This window comes from Vicugna pacos, chromosome 19 (genome assembly GCF_048564905.1).
Source record: "Vicugna pacos chromosome 19, VicPac4, whole genome shotgun sequence".
Classification (NCBI taxonomy): Eukaryota; Metazoa; Chordata; class Mammalia; order Artiodactyla; family Camelidae; genus Vicugna; species Vicugna pacos.
In genome coordinates this window covers 25768232-25793905 of record NC_133005.1, presented here as the reverse complement: position 1 = coordinate 25793905, position 25674 = coordinate 25768232, and the positions used below count along the sequence as shown (strand labels likewise).

The window sequence follows — 25674 nt, the reverse complement described above, 5'->3', positions numbered from 1 at the left end:
AAATAAAGATAGGATTGGGGAGAACCCACTCTCCCCCTTACACCGACAATTTCTGGATGAGGCAACCCTTTCACTCACATAAGTCTGCTTTATGATGGCAGTGTTTTAGAGTACAGATACACAAGTTTGAAAATGTTTTTGTTGTTGTTCCAGGATGCAAAAGGAAGAGTAGTTAGGGACCAAAAAAACCCCATTTTCTTTCCGTATGTAATAGGGGTTTGCTATTTTCTGCTTCGTTTTGGCTCAATGCTACTTGTTCATGCTATGCTACTGAAACCTGCTGAAGTCCCTATTTCATGAGTTATGAGGCTGTCCTCAGGGTCCAGCTATGATAGGCACTCAGCTGGCTTAGGCTTCATCCCACTGTCCATAAAATAAAACCTCTGACAGCAGCCATCTTGACAGAGTCTAAGCTAGGCTAAGTTAAAAGAATTACTACAGATAAGTTCAAAGTGCATTAATTAGTTATTAACGGAGCAATCTAATATTAAAGAGTTATAGAGAAAACCTGTTAAAGTTTTTAGAGGTGAACAGAATATCCAACTCAGGACAATAGAAAGACTGGAAATAACTACTCCAACATGTGTCAGAGAAATGATAAATCTGAAGGCTTAATTCACACAGACAATACATTCCTGTGGTTACTAGAAATGCACTGCTGGTGAATGTATTACTCCCTTCTTTTTAGTTAGTACCACAGCTCTCCATCCCTAATGAAAATGTAATTTTATAGGATGTTTCACTGACCTCTACTTGGACTAGAAAGCACTCGAGTTATAACTTGAACTCCTTTAGCAATAATTAAATAACTGAAGTTGCTGGATTGTGATAAAATTATAAAGATGCAATTTATATAGAGGGTCATACAAAAACTGTGATGGCCTTAGATGAATTCGCTAAATTAATTCCAATTCTAGGTTGACTTTTGTATCTATAGTGAAGGAAGCACAGTGTTAATACTGTTTGTAAAGTTTAGTATTTGCAGGGCAATTAAAACAATCAAACTTCCAAATGAAGAGAGTTATGAAGTCATTTGCAGGCTAGGACCAAGTTCTCCCCAAATTCAAATTTATAAAACTACTTTGTAGAGAGATGCAAGAGCCCTGCATCTCTCCTTTCCAGGAATAATAACATCAAAATGATGCACGGATTCATGCTCTGGAAAGGAAAAACAACAGTCACGCCAGGCTGAAATGAGAGGGAGAGCACAAGCCAGAAATTTGCTCATGTCCCCAGAAACTGAGTTAAGCTTGTCCTTTTAAACAAATACCTCTTACCAGGAGGCTTAATAGGAAGATCTTACATATTTTAGTTACCAAAGGACTTCCCCGCATATCTACAAAATCTCTAACAGAAAAAAACCTACTCCCAAGGGAGACTTCTGACACTCATATACAGACTTGTTAAGGAAACAATCTAGTGGAATAAGACAAAGCAGATTTCATTGCTCTGTTAAATCTCATGTTAAGTAAAGTTTTGACTAGTCATTTGCAGATCTGATTTCTGGAAACGCTGAGAAGAAAGCCAGAATCACTAGGAGATAAATCTCAATGATAACATTAATTTACTTACACTCAAGATAACTCTCTAAACAGTCACAGTCCAATTTTATAACCAGATGTGCAATAGGCAGAGAAGGAAAAGGACAAACATTGCAAATAAGTTCTTTTCCTTTGGCGGTGCAAGTTCTCAGAAGTCACTCTTGTCCAAATCCTTCTGTTTCTTCAATGGCAAATAACAGCTTTTCCTTCAGTTGCTCATAGCTCTTATAGGGTGGCAGATCCAGGCGGTTAAAACTAAAAGTAAGAATTGTTAGCTTGAGAAAAGGAAATATACAAAGACTCATATGGGCAGTATAGTATATAACAACACTGGTTTTGAAGTCAGGCAAAATTGGGTTCAAATCCTAACTTCTGTCACTGGGCCTTCGACAAGTGCTTTTTACCTTTCCATTCCTTTGGTAAAATGGGAACAACATTTACCTCTCAGGATAGAGTGAAGAAGAAACAAGCATCTGTACAGCACAGTACCTGGTGCTCAGCAGTCACTAAGTCAAGTGTTAGATCTCTCAAGATCTCCCATCCACCCTAATCTAGATCACAGGACAGCAGGTTTTTTCTGTAAAGGGCTAGACAGTAAATATGGCTTTGTGGGCCATAGGTCTCTTATCCAAAGATTTTCAGTATACCACATTAAGATTAAAAATAATTTTCTGTTCTAATATCTAATATTCTGATCCTACTCAATTTCTCTGTCCAATTTTTAGCTGTGAGTTTTTAAAAGGCATCTTCTAATTTGGGGCCACATTAAGATCACCTTCACAAGGTAATAGGCAGTAAATCTGCCCTGAAGCCTTGGCCTTCTGCTGTATTTTTAGGATAAAGTGTAGGCAGATGTTTGACAACAGAAGAAATAATGCTACCCACAAAGGGAAAATAAATTTACATTTATGAAAATGAACAAAAGGAAACATGGAACTTGAAAAAGTAATGAGGCAGGTTTTCATGTATGACTGAGATAAGCTGTTCACAATTACATAATGGCACAGCCTATTCCAAGTTTGAAAAAAGGGACAAAAGATCAAACCAAAACACATGTATACAAGGTGAATGTACAAAAATCAACTGTATTTCTAAACAACTTTATACTGTATAGCACAGGGAACCATATTCAGTATCTTGTAGTAATCTATAGTGAAGAAGAATATGAGAACAAATGTATGTTCCTATGTGACTGAAGTATTGTGCTGTACAACAGAAACTGACACAACATTGTAAACTGTACTTCAATAAAAGCATATTTTTTTAAAAAATCAACTGAATTTTTATACATTAGCAATGAATAATCTGAAATGGAATTAAGAAAACAATTCCATTTATAATAGCTTTAAAAAGACTAAACTACTTAAGAATAAATTTAACAGAAGAAATGCAAGGCTTGTATAATGAAAAGTACAAAACATGGCTGAAATAAATTAAAGACAACCTAAATAAATGGAAAGACATCTGATGTCCATGAATCAGAAGACATAATACTGTTAAGATGACAAGACTCTCCCAAATTAATCAAAGCAATTCGTATCAAAATCCCAGCTGACCTCTTTGAAGAAATGGACAAGCTGATCCTAAAATTCAAATGGAAATCCAAAAGACCCAAAAGACCAGAAACAGTCTTGTAAAAGTTGGAGAAAGCATACCTAATTTCAAAACTTACCGAAAAGTTATAGTACTCAAGACAGTGTTACTGCCACTAAGGATAGACACATAGATCAATGGAATATAATTGAGAATCCAGAAATAAACCCATGTACTTATGGTCAATTGATTTTCAACGAAGGTGCAAAGTTGCTATTTTTAAAAAGCTATGTGTATGACAATACAAAGGAACAAACAATAAAACAAATAAAAAGGGCAGATAGGGAAAATAAAGGAGTATCCAGCAAGGTCTATATATGACCACAGAAATGTCTCACAAAATAAAGTTCAAATATTGTTGACAATAGGTTGAATTTCAACATATTACACTTAAGATTAGGGTTGATTTTTAGTTTTGCACATTTTTGCAAATGTGGTTAAACTACATTTATAGTTAGAAAATACTATTTCTGTTGCCATGTTAAGAGTAGCTCTCCGTATAGCTATCTAGATGTGATTTCTTCCTCTGCCTGCAAAATTTTAAGTTTTCTAAATATGACATTAAAAAAAAAATTCAGGGGTAAGAAAGGGGACTGACTATAAATGGGCCCAAAGGATTGTTCGGGGGTGATAGAAATACTCTAAAACTGGATTAACAAGATGGCTACTTCTCTGTAAATCTCCTACATATCACTGAATTAAAACGGGTAAGTTTTATGTTACATAAATTATACCTCACTAGAGATGTTAAAAATAATTCAGTATAATGGGGGAAATATTTCATTTCTAATCTCCAACATATTTTAATAACTACAGGATAATTGGGAAAAGGATATTTTTCTATATACTCTTCCTGATTTTACTTACCAGGTATGACTTCTGGGTAACCAGTTTTCTTTCCCAACTTTTTCAATGCAGAATTTCTGTGGTCCATTGCTCCCTAAAATATAGTGAACTCATCAACAGTGTGACAGGGCAATGGTTCTCAAATTGTTATCCCCAATCCAGCTGCAACAACATCACCAGGGAACATGTTAAAAATCACCCATAGGCCCTAACGCAAGCCTAATGAATTCAATCAAAACCTCTGGGGGTGAGGCTCAGCAATATGTGTTTTAAGAAACTTTCAGGTGATTCTGATGAGTGATAGAAGTTTGAGAACCATTTTGTTAATGTGTGCCCAAGAGAAAATGCAGTTTTATCCAGTATTCCTCAGAATAACAGTACTATAATAATAGCTCACATAAGAGAACACATACAAAACTTATTTTCAGTTTTAAACACAACAGGGAAGGGGGAGGGTATAGCTCAGCTGGTAGAGTGCTTGCTTCGCATGCATGAGGTCCTGAGTTCAATCCCCAATTAAAATAATAAGTAAATAAATAAGAACCTAATTACCTCCCCCAAAATTAAAAAAAAAAAAAGAATAAACACAACAGGGAAACTACAATCACCATCTTATACAACAAAACTTGACTTAAACAGAAAATCGTTAAAACTCTAGAAAATGTAAACAACCTGGTAAATATTAGTAATGCTTGCGTTTACTGGCCCTGTAGGGCGTACGTACCCTTACGCATACACACACCCAACTCTTGCCTCTCACTTACTCTGTGTTGGAGACAGCTGTGAATGGGTGATCTTTAAATACTGGTTTTCTAAAAAGTCACTACTGCTCCCTAGGAAGCATTTATTGGTAGGACTTTTTATTTGAGAAGGGGCCAGGCACGCAAAATGCCCTGCAACGTGTGCGACAGTCATTCCCAAGGAACTTTCTCATGTCCTACCTGACTAAACCCAGTACAAATATAAATTGGTAGTACTTTTATATCTAGTAACATCGAAGTGTTATCACAAATAGTTTTCACAAATGTGAAAAGCCAAGTAATATAGGAAATGGTCATTATGAAAAGAAACAGTTAAAATTATTAATTAAGCTTGAAAGTATTAAATAGTCTACTCACTCTGCACACTCTGTTTACTCAATGCATCACAGCATTTCTAACCACACAGGTGGAGAGTTTCATTTAATAGTTAATATGTAACAGCAGAGTCTGGATTGCTTTTAATAGACTTAGAATCGAATATTACTATCATCCTGGATGCTTTCTAAAACCGCATGGAATTTGAAAACTTCAAGTTGTAGACATTATATACCGAAAATAATTTTAGGTTGCCTGTTGTTTTCAATCTTACTTTGACACTGTCCCTACACCAAACAACTTCCATTTAGACTCTTACACCTCTGTTCCTATTGTCAGCTTGTTTCAACTTTCAAATTATATGGTCTCTGTTGCCTTTTCCCATATCAGAGCCTTGGCCTGTACTGGAATTTCATAATTAGACACTGTACTTTAAAATAAGACCTACCTCATTTTTTCTCTACTTTGATCACCTATAAATTATTTTGGCAGGCATACTATCCCTAATTCATTTAGATTATTTCCCTATTTTTCTCATATTTATTTAAATCTATTATTTGTTACCTTTTCTATCTGTTCTTTCATATTCCAGTGCTTCTTATACAGAAGGGCTTCTGACCTTAAACCCAAAACTTTCAAGTAGGTACAAGTATCTAGCCACTCACTTGTTTCTTCTAACATAGTTGTTCCCAAATATACAGGTATTGAAATAAACATTTCAGTGTAAATCACTTTGGAAAAAATTTCTTCTTTACAGTAAGTGTTATGTATCTGTATTTACTGCAGATTGTACATATGTGACTTCACATCTACCAATTTCATTCCAGAATATTAGTGAGGATATTCTGTTATTCAATGGGATGTTAGATCTGATAAGGTTGAGAACCACATTAAATTATTATATACATCACTCTTACAACTTTCTCCTCCTATACTTGGTGGAAGACTGAATCCAAAGTCCTCTAAAATTCTATGAACCACAATCTTGCTGTCTCTGCCTTCTACAGGTATCCTTCTGTGTTGTTTTAGACAGCTCCACCCAACCTCAAATACTATTTCCAAGAGCAGACCTAGTTCTCATTTCCTTAATAATCAGATTTCCAGTTTATACTGAGAAGCATATACCAATTTTTGTCTCATTTTGGTCACTATTCCTTACTTCCTCAATTCCCAACATGGTTTCTCTTTTTCAAATTAGACAGCATTCTCAAACGTGTCCCTCCCCAAAAACTTACTTAGAAATTATCCATTTGAGACCTCTCTCTCAGCAGCACTGGATAAAAATTTCCCTTCTATATTACCTTAGAGAGACTAGAATATTTATTTCTCCTCTTCTCTCTCTGGCCTGGCCTTTTAAGTCTGCCTCTAGGCTATTCCTGACTAATCCCTAAATACAGATGTTTCTAAGCATTAGCTCTCTACTCTTCTCTGTATTCTATTTCTGCATAAGCCCATCCATTCTCACAGTTTCAAATGTCACTGCTTCACTGCTCTTATGACTCTACTTTATCTCTCTCCTCTTACTTCTAAACTCATACTTTAGTTAACACCTGTATAACTGTCCCCCCATTGACGTTTCCTACTTGGTTGTCTGATAGTTACCTTAAACTCAGCAGGTTCCTTACAATTCACGCTTCACACTTCTCAATCTTTCACAACATAGTAATAATATTTTTGACATTCTTCCTTTATATTTTAATCTTATAATCAAGTCCTGTTTCTACCTTTGGAACCTCTCTAGCATTGATCTCTTCTTTTCCATCCTACTTCCATTTCCTAAGATCACATTCTTATCACTGCTTTAATAATTTATTTCCAGGCTCTCCCTATCTTTTAATGCACACTATACCTTGCTATCAAATCTTCCTAAAATACAGCTTCAACAAGTTCTTCTGTCTTCAAAAAGTTCCCACAGCTTCCAAAACCCTGAGTAATGTCCAAATTCTTTTGATCTGACTTTTGATATCTTTTAAACTGGTTCCACACTGTATCTAAAATTGCCTACTTGATTCTTTAACTCTCTCTGCTCTGCAGACTTAGGGATCACAACAACTCTTCTAACCTCCTACTTGCATAGTGTTGTTGTTAAAGACTCGAATTTACTTAACTTATTATTTAATCACAAAATAATATTCTTATGGTGATTGATTTCAAAACAACAGACATTTTAATCAGTGACTACTATGTGAAAGGCACTGTGGTAGGCACCAGAAATAAAAAGATTAATACATAGATCTGCATGTAAAGGAGCTCCAGGTATAAAAGGGAAAAGTGGTAAATATATCATTAAAACATAATACAAACAATGCCTGGCTCCTAGGAGACACTAAAATGTTTACCAAATGATTGAATGAAGAAACAGATTTACATACAGAAGACCACTATCCTACTGAGTTAAAATGTGGAGTTTAGCCTAAAACTTAATAATTTTTAAGGACTACAAAATTTAAAATTTATATAAATGCAGGATAACTGTTGACTAGTTAAGAAAATGGCTATACATGTCTTTGTTATTTCTGACACACTATATACACATTATATACATTAGTGTATATAGTGTGTCAGTGTGATGAACAACTTTCTATATAGCGAAAGTGATCCTGCAGACATACCCATGAGGTCAGCAAATCCTCCGACTGGTAATCGGCAGGTTCCAGTAACAAACTGCAAAAGTCTCATTCTCTTCTCATTATCGATTTCTTTAACAAACTGTTAAAAGCACATTAAAACATATAATATGTTTAGCGTACTAAAAAGGAAAGAAAAAAATCATTTTAAATCTTAACCATGAACTTCCGGGGTCACATGCACTAGAAAATGACTGTACCCACCACTGTGGATAACAGAGATTCTCCATGTTTGTCAAAGCCCACCAACCTTTCCCTATAAAAATCTTAGTAGCATATTCTTAATAGGAAGACAGAAAAAGAAGAGCACCCTGGGCCCAAGAGCTCCCTACTCAAACAGTCTCAAGATCATTTCTTTTAGAGCAACCCATCCTTTCCCCTCTATATCCTGTCCTATAGAATATTCACGTAGTTACATAGGACAAAGAGTTTGAGTCAGAACAGCCTTTTTGGTTTTACAAACCAATGATATACCAAGCTCACAAATTCTGATCCAGATATATATTCTTCTCTCAATGTTGTTTATGTTTTGGTGTAGCTATATGTTGTCAGAATTATTTGGATTTTAACTCCTACAATTCTGGCTCAAAACATTAAATTTCTGGAATATGCTTCCTAGCCTATAACACAAGTATTTTGGTTCAGCCAAATTTTTTTTTTGGTAAATAATTTTTATCCTTCTGTACTACTGTCAAGTATTTTAAAATGCTAATCGTATTCATTAAAGAACCTCAGTCATCTAAGTTTCCTATGTACTTCCTTATACAAATAGTAGGCATTAAACATTTTTTTATTGTGCTAAAATATATAACATAAAAATGCACCACTTAACATTTTAAGTGTATAATTCAATGGCATTAACTACATTCACACTGTTGAGTAACCATCACCACTGTTTCCAGAACTTGTATTATTTTCCCGAATAAAAACTCTGAATGCATTAAACTTACCTCCTCACTTCTGCCTCCTTCTCCCCGGTCCCTGGTAACCTCTATTCTACTTTCTGTCTCTATAAATTTGCCTATTTTAGATACCTCATAGAAGTGGAATCATGCAATATTTGTCCTTTTTATGGCTGGTGTATTTCACTTAGCATAAAATCCTTAAGGTTCACCCATGCTGCAGCTTATGTCAGAATTTCCTTTCTTTTTAAGGTTGGACAATATTCCATTTTATGTGTAATACCAAATTTTGTTTATCCATTCATCTGTTGATGTACACTTAGGTTGCTTCCACCTTGTAGCTATTGTGAATATTGCTGATACGAATATAGGTATACAAGTATCTGAGTCTCTGCTTTCAATTGTTTTGGGTATACCTAGGAGTACAATTGCTGGATCATATGATTCTATGTTTAACTTTTTGGGAGCCACCAAACTGTTACATCATTTTATAATTGCCACCAGCAACGTAGGGGAGTTCTAATTTCTCCATATCCTTACCAAGGATGATTATTTTCCATTTCTGATAACAGCCACTCTAATGAGTGTGTATCTCATTGTGGTTTTGATATGCACTACCCTAATGATGAGTAATGTTGAGCTTCTTTTCATGTACTTATAACAAGACATTTTTTAGGAGACACCATTATGATGTCAAACCAAGTCTCTCAAGTTTTGTCTTCTAAACATTAAATAATTCTTAATGAGATATGAATGATGAAAACCATACTTCAGACAGTTCAAATGCAGGGGAATCTTATCATCTGGACTTCTTACACTCTGGCCAAAGGTACAAGGTGTGTGTTGCTTACTTGGAAACAAACTTAAATGGATACTGTTATGATCTGTACTTATTTATTATAACAAATAGAACGGAATGAGGGGCCTCAACAAACTGGTACATTTTGTGCTGTGACTCTTTTCCATATGCAGTATAGGCAATTTCTTAAAAACCATGGTATGTCTGCCAAAAGAAATAAACTGAGACAAACCTGCCAAAACCACAAGATTTGTTTGCTTGTCCTAGTGTAATGACGGTAGATGGCATGTCTTTGCCAGTCATTCAAATCAATCTCTTGCATTCCACACAGAAGGACCTTTAGGGAAGGAAAAGACAAATGGTTTTTTCTTTAGGTAACTGTACAACCTATATAAAAATGCCAAACATAGGTAAGAAAAGACAAATATTAAACAACTTTCAAAAAACTTACGCAGGAGGCTTTGGCTTTTAAGCTGTGCATTAAGAATTTTATCAAAATTTTATCTATATTACTTGTGAAAATTGAGTTTCCATGTTTGGTGTCATATTTGCAAATATTCAGATAAATAAGTCACTCATTGGACAGAGGTTTTAATACTCTTTTTTTGTAATCCTTTATATATTTGGATAAATTATGGACTTTTTTTTATTAACCACTGAGGATGCTTCAGAAACATCCTGCCAGAATGAAAAATACTATTGCCATTGGAAAGATGGTAAAGTGAGCTGACAGCAGACACCTGAAGGCATTATTTACAGCATCATTCAGAGCAAAGAAGAAAAACTCATTACCTCTAATTCCTTTGCATCAAAATATTGCAAATACTGCTGGGGAAGAATTTCGTTAAAGCCCTCAAAGAAAGCTTGTGTCTGTTCTTCAACACCACGAGACAACCTCCATTCAGCTACCATTCTGGCAAATAAATATAAAAAAAGCTATAAGGAAGTTTAGATTTTACCTTTTAAATTCTAAGTATAAAAATAATTTTTTCAAAACTTCATTTATTAAAAATACCAAATACATAAGTAAAATAAATAAACCCATGTACGATATCTCAGCTTGAATACAATACCAATCTTATTTCATTATGCCCCATCCATCCCTAGATAGCATATGAATTCATTTTAAACATAAACATTTCAGTATACATCTCTACAAGATGAAGTCTTATTTTAAAAACAGAACTATAATTGCAACATCACACAAAAAAGTGACCAATAATTCCTTTATATCAAATATTCAGTGCTCAACATCTTACTGACTGACTCAATTTCCTCCACACTGATTGAATCAGAATTGCAAAAAGATTCATACATTGCAGAAGTCTCATAAGCTTCTTTTAACTTATAGGTTTCCCCCTAGAAATTTTTTTTTGAATGAAAAACTTCTACTAAACATACTAGATTTCAACTTTGACTTTCTTCTAATCTTCATCTGCATAGATGCATATTAACAGCATTAAAATTACATCAAATAACAAACTTTTTTGTTTTATTACAGAATATTTACTTTTTAACAATTTTAATGGGCAAACAAACGTATATATTAGGGACCTGATTACCTGTTGACAACTTAAGACAACTAAAGTCCTAAAGTTTATTAGAAGTCTGAATTTTGGAAAATGGCAATGTAGGTTGTATTGGACTAATCTTCCTGGTGACTTCAATTATAAACACTGGGCAAATTATAAAAAACAAATGTTTGAAGGCATCAGAGAGACACCAATTCTCGAAGGATGAAGGACACGAATTCTTGAAGGATGCAGGATGAGGATGAGGACAAGATTCTTGAAGGATGCTGGCATACTGGAACAGATCTGCATTTACTAGGTACTTCCCCATTTACACAGTGTACAGGGAAATGGAACTTGAATGAAAAGCAACAGTATTATTGGGCTGTGGAGACATGAGGTTGGGAGCTTCAAGCTGCCAACGCGGCTACAGAAAAATCGCTGAAAGAAAGACAAAGACAAGGAGCTCCCAAATCTGCAGACATTTACTTCAAACCCTTAGCTGACTCCTAAATATACATGTGGAAGATGATGAGATTCCAAGGAACCCTATGCAAAGCAATAAATGGAAAGCCAAAAACCCAAGCAGAAATTTCAGCAGCCACCTAGTGCAGGAGAGACATAATTAAATTTGTAAATCTGTACCTCACAAAGGTACATGGTAAAACACCTTGGGCTTTCTTTCCATTTTAAAGAATATGATCCATATTCTAGGAATAAAGGTTACATTTTAGAATTCAAAGCAAAATGAAATAGAGGAGCTCTAGCAAGCTTTCACACAATCAATGTGATCTGCCCTCAATTTCACAGCCTGTCAAAACAAAATTCTTCTTCATAGGAAACAAAAAGAATTCAGAGTCTCTACCATGTATCATTCACAATAAAAAAAAAAAGACCACATATGCAAAGAAGCAGGAAAATGTGACCCATAATCAAGAGAAAAAAATCTGTATGAATAAGGCCCGCCGACAGCCCAATGGTGAAGTTAGCAAACATTTTTTTAAAGCTATTAAAAATGTACTAAAGAATTTATAGAACAAGATGAACAAAATGTATGAAGCAGTGAAGATTCTCAACACATAAACTCTTAAAAGAAACAAACAGAAGTTAAATATCTGAAATGGAAATTTAATTGGATGAGCTTTAAGTGCAGTGAATTCAAAGGCAGATCAATTGAAATGGCCCAAACTGAAGCAAAAAGAAATATAAATAGCATCTGGGATATCAAAGGTTTAATATACATGTAACTGAAGTCTCTGAAGTATGTAAAGAGGGAATGGGGAGATGTATAGCTCAAGTGGTAGAGCGCATGCTTAGCATGCATGAGGTCCTGGGTTCAATTCCCAGTACCTCCTCTAAAAATAAGTAAACCAAATTACCTTCCCCCACCCCCACCCCTAAAAAAGAGCAACAACAACAACAACAAAAAAAGAGGAAATGAAACAAAAGGAACATCTATAGAGAAAAGGCACAAAAATTCTGCAAACTGCTGAAATAGAATTAATCACAGATAGAAGCTCAGAAAATGCTAAGCAGGATGAATACAAAAGCAATCACAATTAGGTACATCAGAGTCAACATGCTAAAAAACAAAATTAGAAAATCTTTTAAAAGCTACAGAAAAAAATTCATTCAGAAAACAATAAAAACAATGGTTCACATCATCAAAAAGAAAAGAAGCCAACAACTGAGTATTATTGGAAGAAAGTGCTTAAAAAAAAGAAAGAAAAAGCTATAAATCTACAATTCTAAATCTAGTGAAAATGTCCTTCAAAAACTGAAGGTGACATAACAGACGTTTTCAGACAAAAGCTGAGAGAATTTATTACCAGCAAGCACACACTAAGAGTAATGGTACAAGGAAGTTTTTAAAGCGGAAGGGAAATGATCCTAGATGGAAAAAATGGATCTGCAAGAAGAAATGAGGAGAACCAGAAATGGTAATGTGAAATTTAAAAATCTACTGCTTACTTAAAGCAAGAATATGGTATTATGGGGTTATAAACATAAGAAATAAAATGATAACAATAGCATAAATGGCTGAAGTGAAATAAACAGAATTATACTATTGAGCTTCTTATATTGTACAAGCAGTATAATAATTATGTTATAATGTTATATATAATATTAATGTATATTAATTATACATAAGGATGTATATATTCATTAAAGCAGTTGCTAAAATATTAAAGACATGGAGCTAAGGAAAAACCCAAAGAGATAAAACTAGAAATTACTCTTAACTCAAAAGAGGGCAGAAAAGGAAGAAGAAAGGAAATTGGGAAAAATAAGAAGCAAAAGCAAGGTGGCAGACTTAAGTTCAATCATATCAGTAATGACATTAAATGTACTAACTGCAATTAAAAACTGAATAAAAACAGTAAAATCTAAGAATATGCTGCTTGGGGGAAGAGTATAGTTCAGTGGTAAAGTAGCATGCACAAGGTCCTGGGTTCCATCCTCAGTACCTCCATCAAAATAAATAAATAATCTAAGTATCCCCCCCCAAATGCTGCTTATAAGAGACATAAACAGAAAGTCAGGGGATTGAAAATAAAGGATACAGAAAGATATACCATGCAAACTAATCACAAAAAAGCTAGAGTAGATATATTAATATTTAAAAAATATAAAACTAGGCAAGAGATTGAGAAACTGGAACTCAAGCAGCAGCAGCTATGTGAAATCTCAACCTGATCTGATAGAACTGGTCTTAAGAATATATGAAAGAACTAATAACTCTTGAAAATAAAAGTATTAACTAATGCAAAACATGAGAGAATAAATTCATAATCACTTTACTTGTAAATTTTACCAGATCTTACAATATTGCCCATGAAAATACCTGCATATAAATTTGAGATTCTTTTTAATGACACGATGTTACATGTTTAAAAAATTGGTATTTAGAAAGGTGATCTAGCAATACTTCTACCTTTGCAACTCCCACTTTTGGAGAGAAATTTAAAGTTCCATATGACCAAAATTCTTTTCTATCACTTTATAAATCTTCAAAATTCCGGTTAAATTTCAGTATTTCAGAAAGTGGGTATAAAACTCATTCGTACCCATGAGACTAATTCTTTGTAAGATTTTCAGTTTGAATTTATCTGCAGGATAGTCCCTCTAACCCTGCTGCCTCCACAAGAATCTGTCCTACCTCTCATGGTTTTACAGCCAAACTTGGTGAAAAAGAAATTTAGACTATGTACCGAATTTAGTCCTTAATTTCTTGTAACCTGGCTTCCGTATCTACCACTTGGCTATACTTCTATTTTCTTAAGGGTTATCACACTTATCAGCCTCCGTATCTTCTAAAGACTTCATTTTCCGTGGCTTCTGAAGAGCAGGACATGGCAAAATGGGCTGTAAACTCTGAGTTAGTTGCCTGACAGCACCACACACCAAGGCAACTCTTCTCTTATTTTCTATCTGTGACTTGTGCTTTCCAGCCTCCCTATCTTGCTCATAACTTTTGCTCTTATTGCTACATGACTGAATCTTCCCCAACCATCAGGGCTCAAAGTAACTATCATTAGATACTTGCTCCATGATAATAACTAAATGAAAGGATGTCTCCCATAACACTTTCCTTGTTCCTCTCTCAATGCACTAATAAGGTAGGAAGTGGTCAACTGTGTCCTTAATAATACACAGTAAGTTCTCATAATAATTAGTAAAAAGGCAAATATTTTTTGAAATACTGTCCACTAGCATTACTAGGCAATTATCAACATGCTATATAGTCTAACAGAAAGGCTAAACTATATCAAAAGGAGCATTCTCTTACCTGATATATTCCTCTTTATTTTCTTCTGTTACAAGAATATTGCCGCCATTGGGTTTCAAATCATGACTCTTGATTTCACCCAAAATTTCTTTATCGACGGAAAAATACATTTCCAAACCACACTCCTCAATATTGTTTTCTCTGCACAAATGAAACGAACAGTCACACTAATTCAATCATGTAAAAGTTTTTAACTAAAGGACAATGTTCTTTTTTTTTTTTGATGTTGAAAGGTTTATTCTCTTTGACACATAAAATTAATTCAATTTTATTTATTAGAACATGAAAATCATGTATTTTCTAATTCTTTTATATAGTTAATTTGCCACAGACGGATGGGTTAAGCACAAATTTCTCACCACAATGTTTTGGTAATTTTTCTCTTATTATTTTTCGAAGATTTTATTTATATTTCACAACGTGCTCTGTTTTCATTTGGTATTTAGTGTTATTCAGGATTTAAAAAATCTAATGTCAGCCTGACTTTTATCCAATTGTAGTCAAAAAGGACTATGTTCTTAGATAATTATTATTAAACTATAACATCAGAATTAGTAAGAAAACTGGAAAATCATGTTCTAAAGTCATATTTTCCTTAAGATCTCAGATGTATTTCTGTAAAATTTAACATACTGAGTAAGGTTTAATGTAGACCATTTAAATTCAATAAACCAATTACATGCTTACAGTTTGGGTAAGTTACCAACACCATAATGAAAGCACAGATGATATTTTAATAAATTAAAAGGAAACAAACTTACTTTACCCAGATGAGAGAATTGTAAAATTCTGGATCAATAGATTCTAAATCCTTGAGCCCAACTGGTTTGTTCAAGATACGCTTATAGAATGGCAAAGAAAAACCTGTGTCTATGAATTTCCCATGGAACAGAGCCTATGCAAGAAAAAAAAGTACCATTTAAGATAATTTTCTAAGAATCATTGTATTTCAGGAAGTTAGATGAGTCACTCAAAAGAAAAAGAAAAAAAAAGCTCCCCTGTAATATGATCTATTACAGCATATTTCTGGGAAAAGGGCAGGTATAACAAACCCAATCTTGGACATGGCTTAGTGATGAGAACATTTCAAGTAAGAAAGTTAAAGAAACAGTGCTTTAGTATTGCTGAATTAGCAAAGTAAACTCAGTTCTCCACCTGCACTTACCATAGCAATAAACCTGCCAATAAAACGAAAATATTTCAGGTGATCCGGATTGATGTAAGAAGCAGGATTTATCTGCAGGCAGTAGTTATCCTTCCCTGCATATTCAAACAGGCAATACATTGGGTTCAACACCTCATGTGACAAAAGAAAGAACCATTCTCTGAAATCAAAAGAAAATTTAGGATGAAAAATCCTGTAAGTAACAAATCATCGAGCAGTCCTACAAAGTTCACAGGAATCTATACTCCCCAGATGGTGATAGTTCTCTAATCTCATGGTGATTTTTACTGCTTCTGTTCAAACTGACATCTATTTTACAGATATTTACACACTGCTTATTATATTTCAAAGAATCTAAGACATCATCAACTTTAAAGACAAAATTATTTGATGAACTACTAAAATTTTTTTCCAATTATAATTGTGATATACATCCCAATCTCAGAGATGTTAAAATACAAAAATTTGAGCCTTAGAATCAATGAAATACTATATGTAGGTAAGTTTAAAATTCACTGTTGACTCATGTAGTCAGAGTAGCTAAAACAAGTTAAGCATTATTTCACCAATTAGTAGGCCCCTCAGTGATGCTCATTAAGTACTAGTGCACTCTAAATCTTAAATTAAGTAAGAAAATTTCACAGAGGCAATAAAACATTTAATTGAAACCACTCATTCATCAGGAAAATACTCTCACAGCTCTACTTTAAGTGCTGTGAAAATACAAACCAACATTAGTGTAAGATTATAATTACTAACTGAGTAACATGAGTGGGTCTGGCAGCAGAGTAGGGAGAGCAGATCTGGGGCAATACATGTGGTATCAGCTTGTGCCTGAGATTTCTTTTCCTGTTAATTCATGGCCTCTGGTGGTAATGTTGCTTACACTTTAATACTGCTAGTCAATTTTCTAATTAAGAATGAATGATTGTGTGCTTTACATTGGAATTTGACACAACATTATAAAGTGACTATAACTCAATAAAAAAAAGTTAAAAAAAAAGAATGAATGATTGCCTGCTTTCTGAATTAAAGACCTTTAACTTGTATACAATTAAATGTTTCCATAAACATTTACTATTTACTTGTGATTACTTCATACATTTTGAAATGTGAGCTGTGAAACACAACCTAAGGAAAAATCACTAAAATGCAGCCACCAGTTAGTGAGCACATGAAGACTCAGGGTCTCAACTAAGATATTAATAAACAGTACTTCTACTCTTCACGAAAATCCTAGAAATGTAAATAAGACTACTCTTTTTTGCAGATGAATATATTTTCCCCAAGACATACTACTGACTGCAGAAGAAGGATCGAAATCCAGTCTTGGCTGACCAAAGTCCTTGGCTTTCTGTATTGCCACTGCTGTGCAAATTTTTAACCTGGTATGATATATTGTTATGGAATAAGCAAAGAAATTTCTCACTTGAGTCTTCCTTCTAGGATTTGATTAGAACCTCCAATGATAAGAAAGCATAATTTAAAATTTCAACTCCTATTTTATACAACCTATTTTGTCAAAAAAAAAAAAAAGAATACATATATATAAATCTCTGCTGGGAACTGAATGACTATTATCTGTATGAGGAATCTGTGATGGGGAAAATGACCTGAACACTTTCGGTTGTTCTATGCTCCATGGAACAGATACAAGGTGGTGAACTGAACACTGGCTCTTGGTTTGATGATGCAAAGCTCACATCCAGGCTCTACAACTCAGTTACGTATGTCTTTGGTGGGTGGCTAAACCTATTTATTATCTGAAAATTGTCTCACAGGTTATCCTGAAGATTAAATGAGTGATGTGGGTGAAATCAACTAGCAGTACTTTAGAGAGAAAGTGCTGAACTAATGTTTCTTGAAATGTTATCGTTTGAGCACGAATAAGGAAAGGTATAGTAATTTGCTACATTTCATTTCCTGAAATATAAAATTGAGAAAATAATACTTGCAAGCAAAGTGTAATGATACCTTTGGAAGAAAGGAACTAAGTTCTGAGTATTCATATTATCACTACCTTGCTATACCTCCATAATCTAAACCTTCTTCTCCTGAAAAAATCACCCACAAACGTCTTCGCAGATCTTGGGCACTGAAGCTCATTATCTACAAACAAAAAAAGGAAAAGAATTGGTAAAAGTAGAAACACCATTCTACCACTTACTTCCAGGTTTGAAATCTCCTTCATTGTAAGTAACTTAAATTTGCCATGACACAGAATGGTCACACATAAAGAAAATATCTTAAAAGTTTCTTAATATTTTACAAATTATACATATATTCATTTCTATATACTTTATACATATGTAACTTTCTTTTAAAAGATTCTACTACTGACGTAAAGTTGCTTCCCTTACTTCCTTAGAGATAAGTAACTGTAGCCATAGGCAGAGGTTAGGTGCTTCAAGGGGTGTATGCGGGTGGGGTGGTTTGGGTAGGTTTAGGTCTTGCTTTGTAGCCAAAAGATACAATAGCCAATGGCTAACCTGGAGATGAAAAATAGATGCTGCAGAGAGAATACAGTTAACCTGAAAACTCAGTGGAAACCTGAAAAATTTTGCATTCTATTACAGTGGTTAGTAAGATTAGCTTCATATTTGAAGGATAGTTTCATTACTGAGCTACAATGAACAGGTCATTTGGGTTCTTCCTTTGTAAAACTATTTCATTACTTGCCCATAATTGGACTGATAGAACATTATAAATATTAATTACTCTTAGGGAAAAAATGACAGAGCCTAGGGGAAGAAAAAGAGAGAGACACAGAGAAGTCCATACAATGCCTCTACTTTATGAAAGGATAAGAATGAACAATCACATTTAAATATCCAGAGAGGCTCATTAAGTAACCTGGGCTAGGTTAGGGCTGTTTCAGTCCCATGAAACAGATGTATCTCTCACGAATTCATACCAACTCAAACAAGAAAATCCTAGATCTAACAAAAAATTCAATGCTTTATGACATGCTTATGACAAATATTCTAAAAACACTAAAGGCTGGATACATAGCAATGCAAATGAGAAATGTTACAGGCTAAAATTATGTTTTTTGCTTGTTCGTTCTGACTATTCTTTGTCCCTAAGGCTGCTCCCCAAGCCCTAGAGCTGTCCCTGATCTCACTTGCTGTTCCCATTAAAAAAAATCTGTTTAAATAATACCCTTTAACAAATGCCTAATAGGAAGGAAAAAAATGAAATGTTTCTCCTGCATCTGCCCCCATAAGCAACTGTGCTATGTCAACAAAAACACTATTCCAAACAACTTTATCTAACAGCTATGAAGAAAATCTGATTCTAATTTTGCTATAAGATGTATCACTCTTCCAAAGCAACCAAATTTTTCTTTTGTCTTTATTCCACATTTATTTGATGAATGTCAAGTCTAGGGTGAAACTTTTAAACAACTATTTTAAACAGCACCATCTAGCCTGTCATTCTGCAAAAAACTTTAGAAGTCAAAAGATAAAGGAACATTTAATCATATTTTGCATCTTTTCAGCACTGCTACCAGAAAGTTATATTCCAAGAAGCTGGCCAACCCAAGACTGACTACTCAGTGACTGCATACTGGTTATGAACATGAAAATTAGAAATAGGTAATGATTGGGAATGGCCTTAGTCAAAGTTTTCTACTAAAAAACTATCTGTTCCTACTTAGCAGGATGCCAACTGGCTTTTCCCTTCAATGTTAATAAATGAGGTTCCATTAGGAAAGAACGTTAACTGTTTCTGAAAGGAAGCAAACAGGTACGTACTGTCACCTGTCTCAAACAACCTCTTTTCCCTTTGCATTCAGTTTGGCACTTCTTGAAGCTGTAGCTACCAAAATTATTTTAAGGGCTTGATAAAAAAAGAATCACATCCACATCTGGCCATAAAACAAACTAGATGTTTGCACTTTAAGACTTTTTTTTTTTCTGGTCATTTTAATATAAAAAAATCATTTAATACTTAGCTGCAGTTGGTTGGTAAACAAAGTTGTAAAATAAAGGTAAGCACTAAATTAACTCAGGTTATGAGGACAATTTAAAAATTTGTTGGCTACTTTTTAAATTGAAGATTATATAGTGCTTTAAATTCTATAGTGAACAATTTTCAAAAGTTTCACACACGTTTCATATAATCCAAAAATAAGCCTTTTTCTCCCCTCTACCGCTATATTGCCTCTCCCCACTTCCCTTTTCCTACTGGGAACGACTAGTTTGTTCTCTATATCTGTGAGTCTGCTTCTTTTTTGTTTTACTCACTAGTTTTATTTTTTAGATGCCACATATAAATGGTATCATACAGTATTTATCTTTCTCTGACTTATTTCACTTAGCATAATGTCTCCCAGTTTGGAATGCATTGCTGACTACTACTTCTGAAAACATTTTTTAAATTATTTATTTATTTTTAATGGCAGTACTAGGGATTGAACCCAGGACCTCATGCATGCTATGCATGTGCTCTACCACTGACCTACACCCACCCCTCTAAAAACATTGTTTTTTAGATACTGTCATCAATGACAAATTACATTTTTTTGCTACATGTTTTTTTAAAATTGTAAGAGCAGTATATACCTACTGTAAATATGCAGGTAATACAGAAATATAAAATCTTCCCCTCTCCTCTCCTAACTGTATCCAATAATGTTCATATAGATATTTCCAGACTTGTCTACCAAAAGCCTATTTTCTTACTTAGGTATTTTTTTTTAATTTTATTTATTTGGGGGTGGGATTAGGTTTACTTATTTATCTGTTTATTTTTAGAGGTGACACTGGGGATTGAACCCAGGAACTCATGCATGCTAAACATGTGCTCTACTACTTAAGCTATACCCTTCACTGAGTATCTGTTTCAAGGCAAACACTTAGCTTAGAAATGGAAACCCGAAATTCAGTAATCACTAGGTTACTCTGACAGTTCAAAAGCACAGAACATATACATACACAAAATTCACATACAAAACTATCTGTATTTTTCTAAATTTTAAGTACTAAGCCACTCAAGTAGCTGGCAATGAGACTAGACTTAAAAATTCAAGGACTTTAACTCAAAAAGTTCTAAACTGTTTAAACTACCAGCACCAAAAGATGGTTCTGGGCTGGAATCCAGGGGGCAAACCATTGAACCATTGAGTGGATCAAACAGTACCTGCTGAAAAGAATCCTCAAACAATGTTTTTCTTGTCACGGTAATCTTTATATGCTGTGGCATGGCCAGTTGCTGAAATATAAGAATGTCTTAAGTCAACTCTCACCATTAAAATGGCCTATCAAAAGACCCAAAGGGTAAAGTTTTACTTATTTTGCTTACAGAAACAAGTAAACTATGGATATGAATTTATATTCAATAATGTTTAACTATGCATGTGTGAGTATTCATGCTAATTATATAGATCATTTGATATGTAAGAAACAGAAGGAAATAAGATCTTGTATGCACAGAGATTAATAAGTCAAATAAATCTGCTTAATTTTATTTTCAAAAACCTAATTCAAATTCTTTTTGCTTTCATGGGCCCAGTTAATTGTAAGAGTTTGAAGTTTAAAAATATTCATCATAACACTTTAGTGCATTAATTTTGTTTAGAACCCATAAAGAAATCATTAATTCAGTAAATCTATGTCAGAAAGTTGATCATATCTTCTAAAAATACTCTGAATATAACCATATATATGTACATATGTATTTACCAGTGTGATACATATATCTATGGACCTATCAAAGTCATTTATATCAAATGGTAGATATGAAACGGTTGGTTACAATTTATAAATCAGAAATGTTTTAATGCACTGAAGACTTCTGCCATCTGAAAGTAATGAGTACTAAAATGAGTAGCAATGTTTTCTTATTCAAATGGCTTCAAATTTATTCTTTTGGACAACTGAAGCCACAAATAATCTAAATGACAAAATCTATTTCTTTGACCTAAAAATAGAAGAAGGATATTCTAATGCTTTCATTTTATCAGTTTGTCTGTGGGTTATTTTCACAATTACTCACTGTGTAAGCAACATAATAAAAGAAAAGGAGTACAGAAATGCAGTCCCAATACTAACCTGACACCAGAACCGGAAATACTGAACCTTTGCCTTGAAGTCCCGTACATAGGCTATCTGGGGTCCATTGTCTCTGAGGAAGAAGGTTAACATACACAGCTGCATGTAAGATGAAATATTGAAAGAAAACACAATACCACACTCCTTAACTATTTACCAGTCAGCTACAAAAATACCCTACTACATCACATTCGTAACATCACTTTATAAAAAAGTATTTCCCAAGACTGTTTTTAAGAGACAGAAATAAATTTTTATCTTTTTGAAGCCACTATTGACATTTTTCTCTTACAAAAAAAAATCAAACATAACAGGGCTAGCTAATGGAGGTTCTGTCTGAGAATGGTGTCTATCCCCAAATCCATTCTCTCCTACTGTCCTTAAATGAGAATCTTGAAAATTGGGCAGGGCTGCTATCTAGGATAAAGACTACATTTCCCAGGGTGGCTGTGTGACTTAACTACGGCTAATAAGCTGTAAGTGGAATGGTTGGATAGGACTTTGAGGAAGGCTTTTTTAAAGAAAGAGCTGAGATAGCTAGAAGACTTTTTCTCCTTCCAATTTGTTCTTCCTCCATATCCCACCCTGGAACATGACTGTGATAGGTTAAGGTTCAGCAGCTATCAGAAACTATTAGGTGACCTTAATAGGGATGATGGTTTGGGATGGTAGAACAGAAAGAAAGAAGCCTAGATCACTGATGACATCATTGGGCTTCCAAGCATACCCTGGTCTTCACACCACTGGATTATTTGCTTTTTCCCCGGACTGCTAATTTCATTTTCTAAATTTCAATGCAGAAATACAATTGATTTTGTATATTGATTTTATATCCGACAACACTGTTTAATTCATTTATTAGTTCTAGTAGTTTTTTTTTCTAGATTCCAAATGATTTTTTATACAATTATGTTACCTATGATCTTTGAAAAGTAAGACAGTTTTTACTTCTTTCCTTCCAATCTGCATATCTACTTCTTGCCCACCTCACAGGACTACTAATACAATGTTGAATGGAAGCAGTGACAGTAGATATATTTGTCTTATTCTTGATCTTAAGTGGTATTTCATCATTAAGTGTGATGTTGGTCTTTTATAAGTACTATTTTTCAGATAAGAAAACTCCAGGGCAGCCGAGAGTTTATCATAAACTGGTACTGTATTTTGTCAAATGCTTTTCTGAAATGATTATGATTTTTCTTCTTTAATCTGTTAATGTGGGTGAATTACACTGATTTTTGTACATTAAATCAATCTTGCATTCTAGGGATAAACTCCACATGATGATACTGTAGTTATCCCTTTTATATATTGCTGGACTCAATTTGCCACTATTTTGTTGAAGATTTTTACCCCTGTGTTCATAAAAATATTAGTCAATAATTTTCTTAGACTGTTTTTTGTCTAATTTTGGTATCAGGGTTATAGGAGCCTCATAAAATAAGTTGGAAAGTAGTTCTAATTTCCTATATTTTATGAAAAAATTTGAATAGGATTGATATTACTTATAATTTGATAAAATTTACCAGTATAGTCATCTAGGCCAGAATCTTCTACATAGGAAATCATATAAATTCAATTTCTTTACCAGGTATAGAATTATTTAGATTTACTATTTCTTCTTGTGTCCATTTTTGTGACTTGTGTCTTTCAAGGAATTTGTCCATTTGATCTAAAATATAAAATTGATTGCCAAAAAGTTGTTTAAAATACACCCATCATTTTCTTAATGTCCATAGGATAGGTATAGGCTATCCTTCCACTTCCATGTTAGTAATTTGTGTTTTTCTTCCTCTCAGGTTAACTAGGGGTTATCAATATTATTAATCTTTTGCAAAGACTGAACTTCTATTTCTATTTTTCTATTCTTTATATTTTTGATTTTTCTATTCTTTTATTTCCACTTCATGATTTCTGCTTTTATTCTTATTTTCCTTCCTGAATTTATTTTGGGTTTAATTAACTTTTCTATTTCTAGCTTCTTATGGTGGAAGCAGGGATCAATGATTTTACACTTTACTTTATAATCTAGTCCTTTAAAGTAATAAATTTTCCTCCAAAGACTACTTCTGTTATATCCCACAAATTGTGATATGTCATACTTTTATCATGAGATACAAAATATTTCCTTATTTCTAGTGACTTCTTTGAGTCATGGATTATTCAGTAGTGTGCTATTTAAGTGCCAGTGGACTACTTTTAAATGATAGAGAGAAATATACTTCCATCTTATAGAAGCCACTACTGTTTTGGGGTTTTCTGTTATATGTACCCAAACTTAATTGTAACTAGAATGATACAACAGTATTTGTTTATAAGTTATTACCATACCTAAATCATGTTTAATTTCATTAATACCTAATTAGTCTAAACTCCCAGTTTTCTGAAACATGAACATTTTTAATATGCAGAAAATATAAAGTTAAAAAGTAATGAGAATCCAGCAGTGTCCTGATTATCAATGCCAGACAAAGATTCTACAAGAAAACAAAACTACATTATACAACTAAAACATTATATGTCAAGTATAACTTAATGACATTTTTAACAGTATGTTTACAAAATGCTTAACAAAATTTAAAAAAAGCATGACAGACTAGTATCTCTTGTGAACATGGATACAAGAATCCTCAAAGAAAAAAATACTGGCAAAATGAATTCAACAGTATATTAAAAGGATTAGTATCTTAATCCTTTTGACAAGAGGAATTTATTCTTGGAATGCAAGGATGATTCAACATATGAAAAGTCAATGTAATATGCCACACATTAATAAGGGGAGAATACAACGCACTATAATCTCAACTAGTGCAAAAAAGCAACTGACAAAATTTCATGATTAAAAAACATTCAACAAAGTAGAACTAAAAGGAAACCAATTCAGCATAATAAAGGCTATATAGGAAAATCCTACAGCTCACATCACATTCAATGGTGAAAGAATGAAAGCTTTCCCTCTAAGTCCAGGAACAAAGCAAGGATGCCTGCTTTCACCACTTCTATTTAACACAGCATTGGGAGCTCTAACCAGAGCAATTAGTCAAGAAAAAGAAATAAAAGGCATCCAAATTGAAAAGGATGAAGTAAAAATCATCTCTGAAGATGACCTTATATATAGAAAACCCTAAAGATTCCAGACCAAAAAGAACCTGTAAGAAGAAAATTGTAAATTCAACAAAAGTAATCTACAAAACATGCAAAAATCACTTGTATTTCTATACACTATCAACAATCTGAAAAAGAAATTTCAAAATTCCAGCAACTATACTTCAAAATACTATGAAAAAAATTCCATTTACAAACAGCATCAAAAACAATAAGAGACTCAGGAATCAATTTAAGCAATGGGGTCAAAGATCTACACACTGAAAACTACAAAACGTTACTGAGAGAAAATAAAGAAGACAAATAAATACAAAGACAACCTATGTCCATAGATTAGAAGACTTAATATTGTTAACACTAACCAAAGAAAACTTCAATGCAATCACTATCAAAATCTCAATGACTTTTTTTTTCCTTGCACAGAAACAGAAAAATCCATCCTAAAATTCATACAAAATCTCAAGGGACCCTGAAAAGCCAAAACAATCTTAAAAAAGGAGAACAAAGTTAGAGGACTCATGTTTCCTGATCTCAAAATTAAGTAAAAGCTACAGCAGTCAAAACAGTGGTACTACAATAAAGACAGACATACAGACTAATGGAATAGAAAGCCCTGGAATCAACCCTCGCATATATGGTCAAATAATTTGCAACAAGGGTGCC

At 33.6% G+C, this 25674-nt stretch overlaps 1 protein-coding gene across 4 annotated transcripts in view; it reads right to left on the bottom strand.

The window, feature by feature from the left end:
• Positions 1–1547: 1547 nt before the first annotated feature.
• Positions 1548–25674, bottom strand: part of ITCH (itchy E3 ubiquitin protein ligase) — a 92923-nt gene continuing 68796 nt past the window's right edge. For all 4 annotated transcript variants that reach the window (XM_072944052.1, XM_072944053.1, XM_072944054.1 and 1 more), the window contains 11 exons: positions 21907–21979; positions 20996–21067; positions 17871–17959; positions 15851–16010; positions 15447–15580; positions 14686–14826; positions 10177–10297; positions 9617–9721; positions 7669–7765; positions 4002–4074; positions 1548–1796 (listed from right to left, as the gene is read on the bottom strand). In XM_072944052.1, the coding sequence (XP_072800153.1) occupies positions 1697–1796; positions 4002–4074; positions 7669–7765; positions 9617–9721; positions 10177–10297; positions 14686–14826; positions 15447–15580; positions 15851–16010; positions 17871–17959; positions 20996–21067; positions 21907–21979 (1165 nt within the window). In that variant the 3' untranslated portion in view covers positions 1548–1696. The remainder of the gene's footprint in view (positions 1797–4001; positions 4075–7668; positions 7766–9616; positions 9722–10176; positions 10298–14685; positions 14827–15446; positions 15581–15850; positions 16011–17870; positions 17960–20995; positions 21068–21906; positions 21980–25674) is intronic.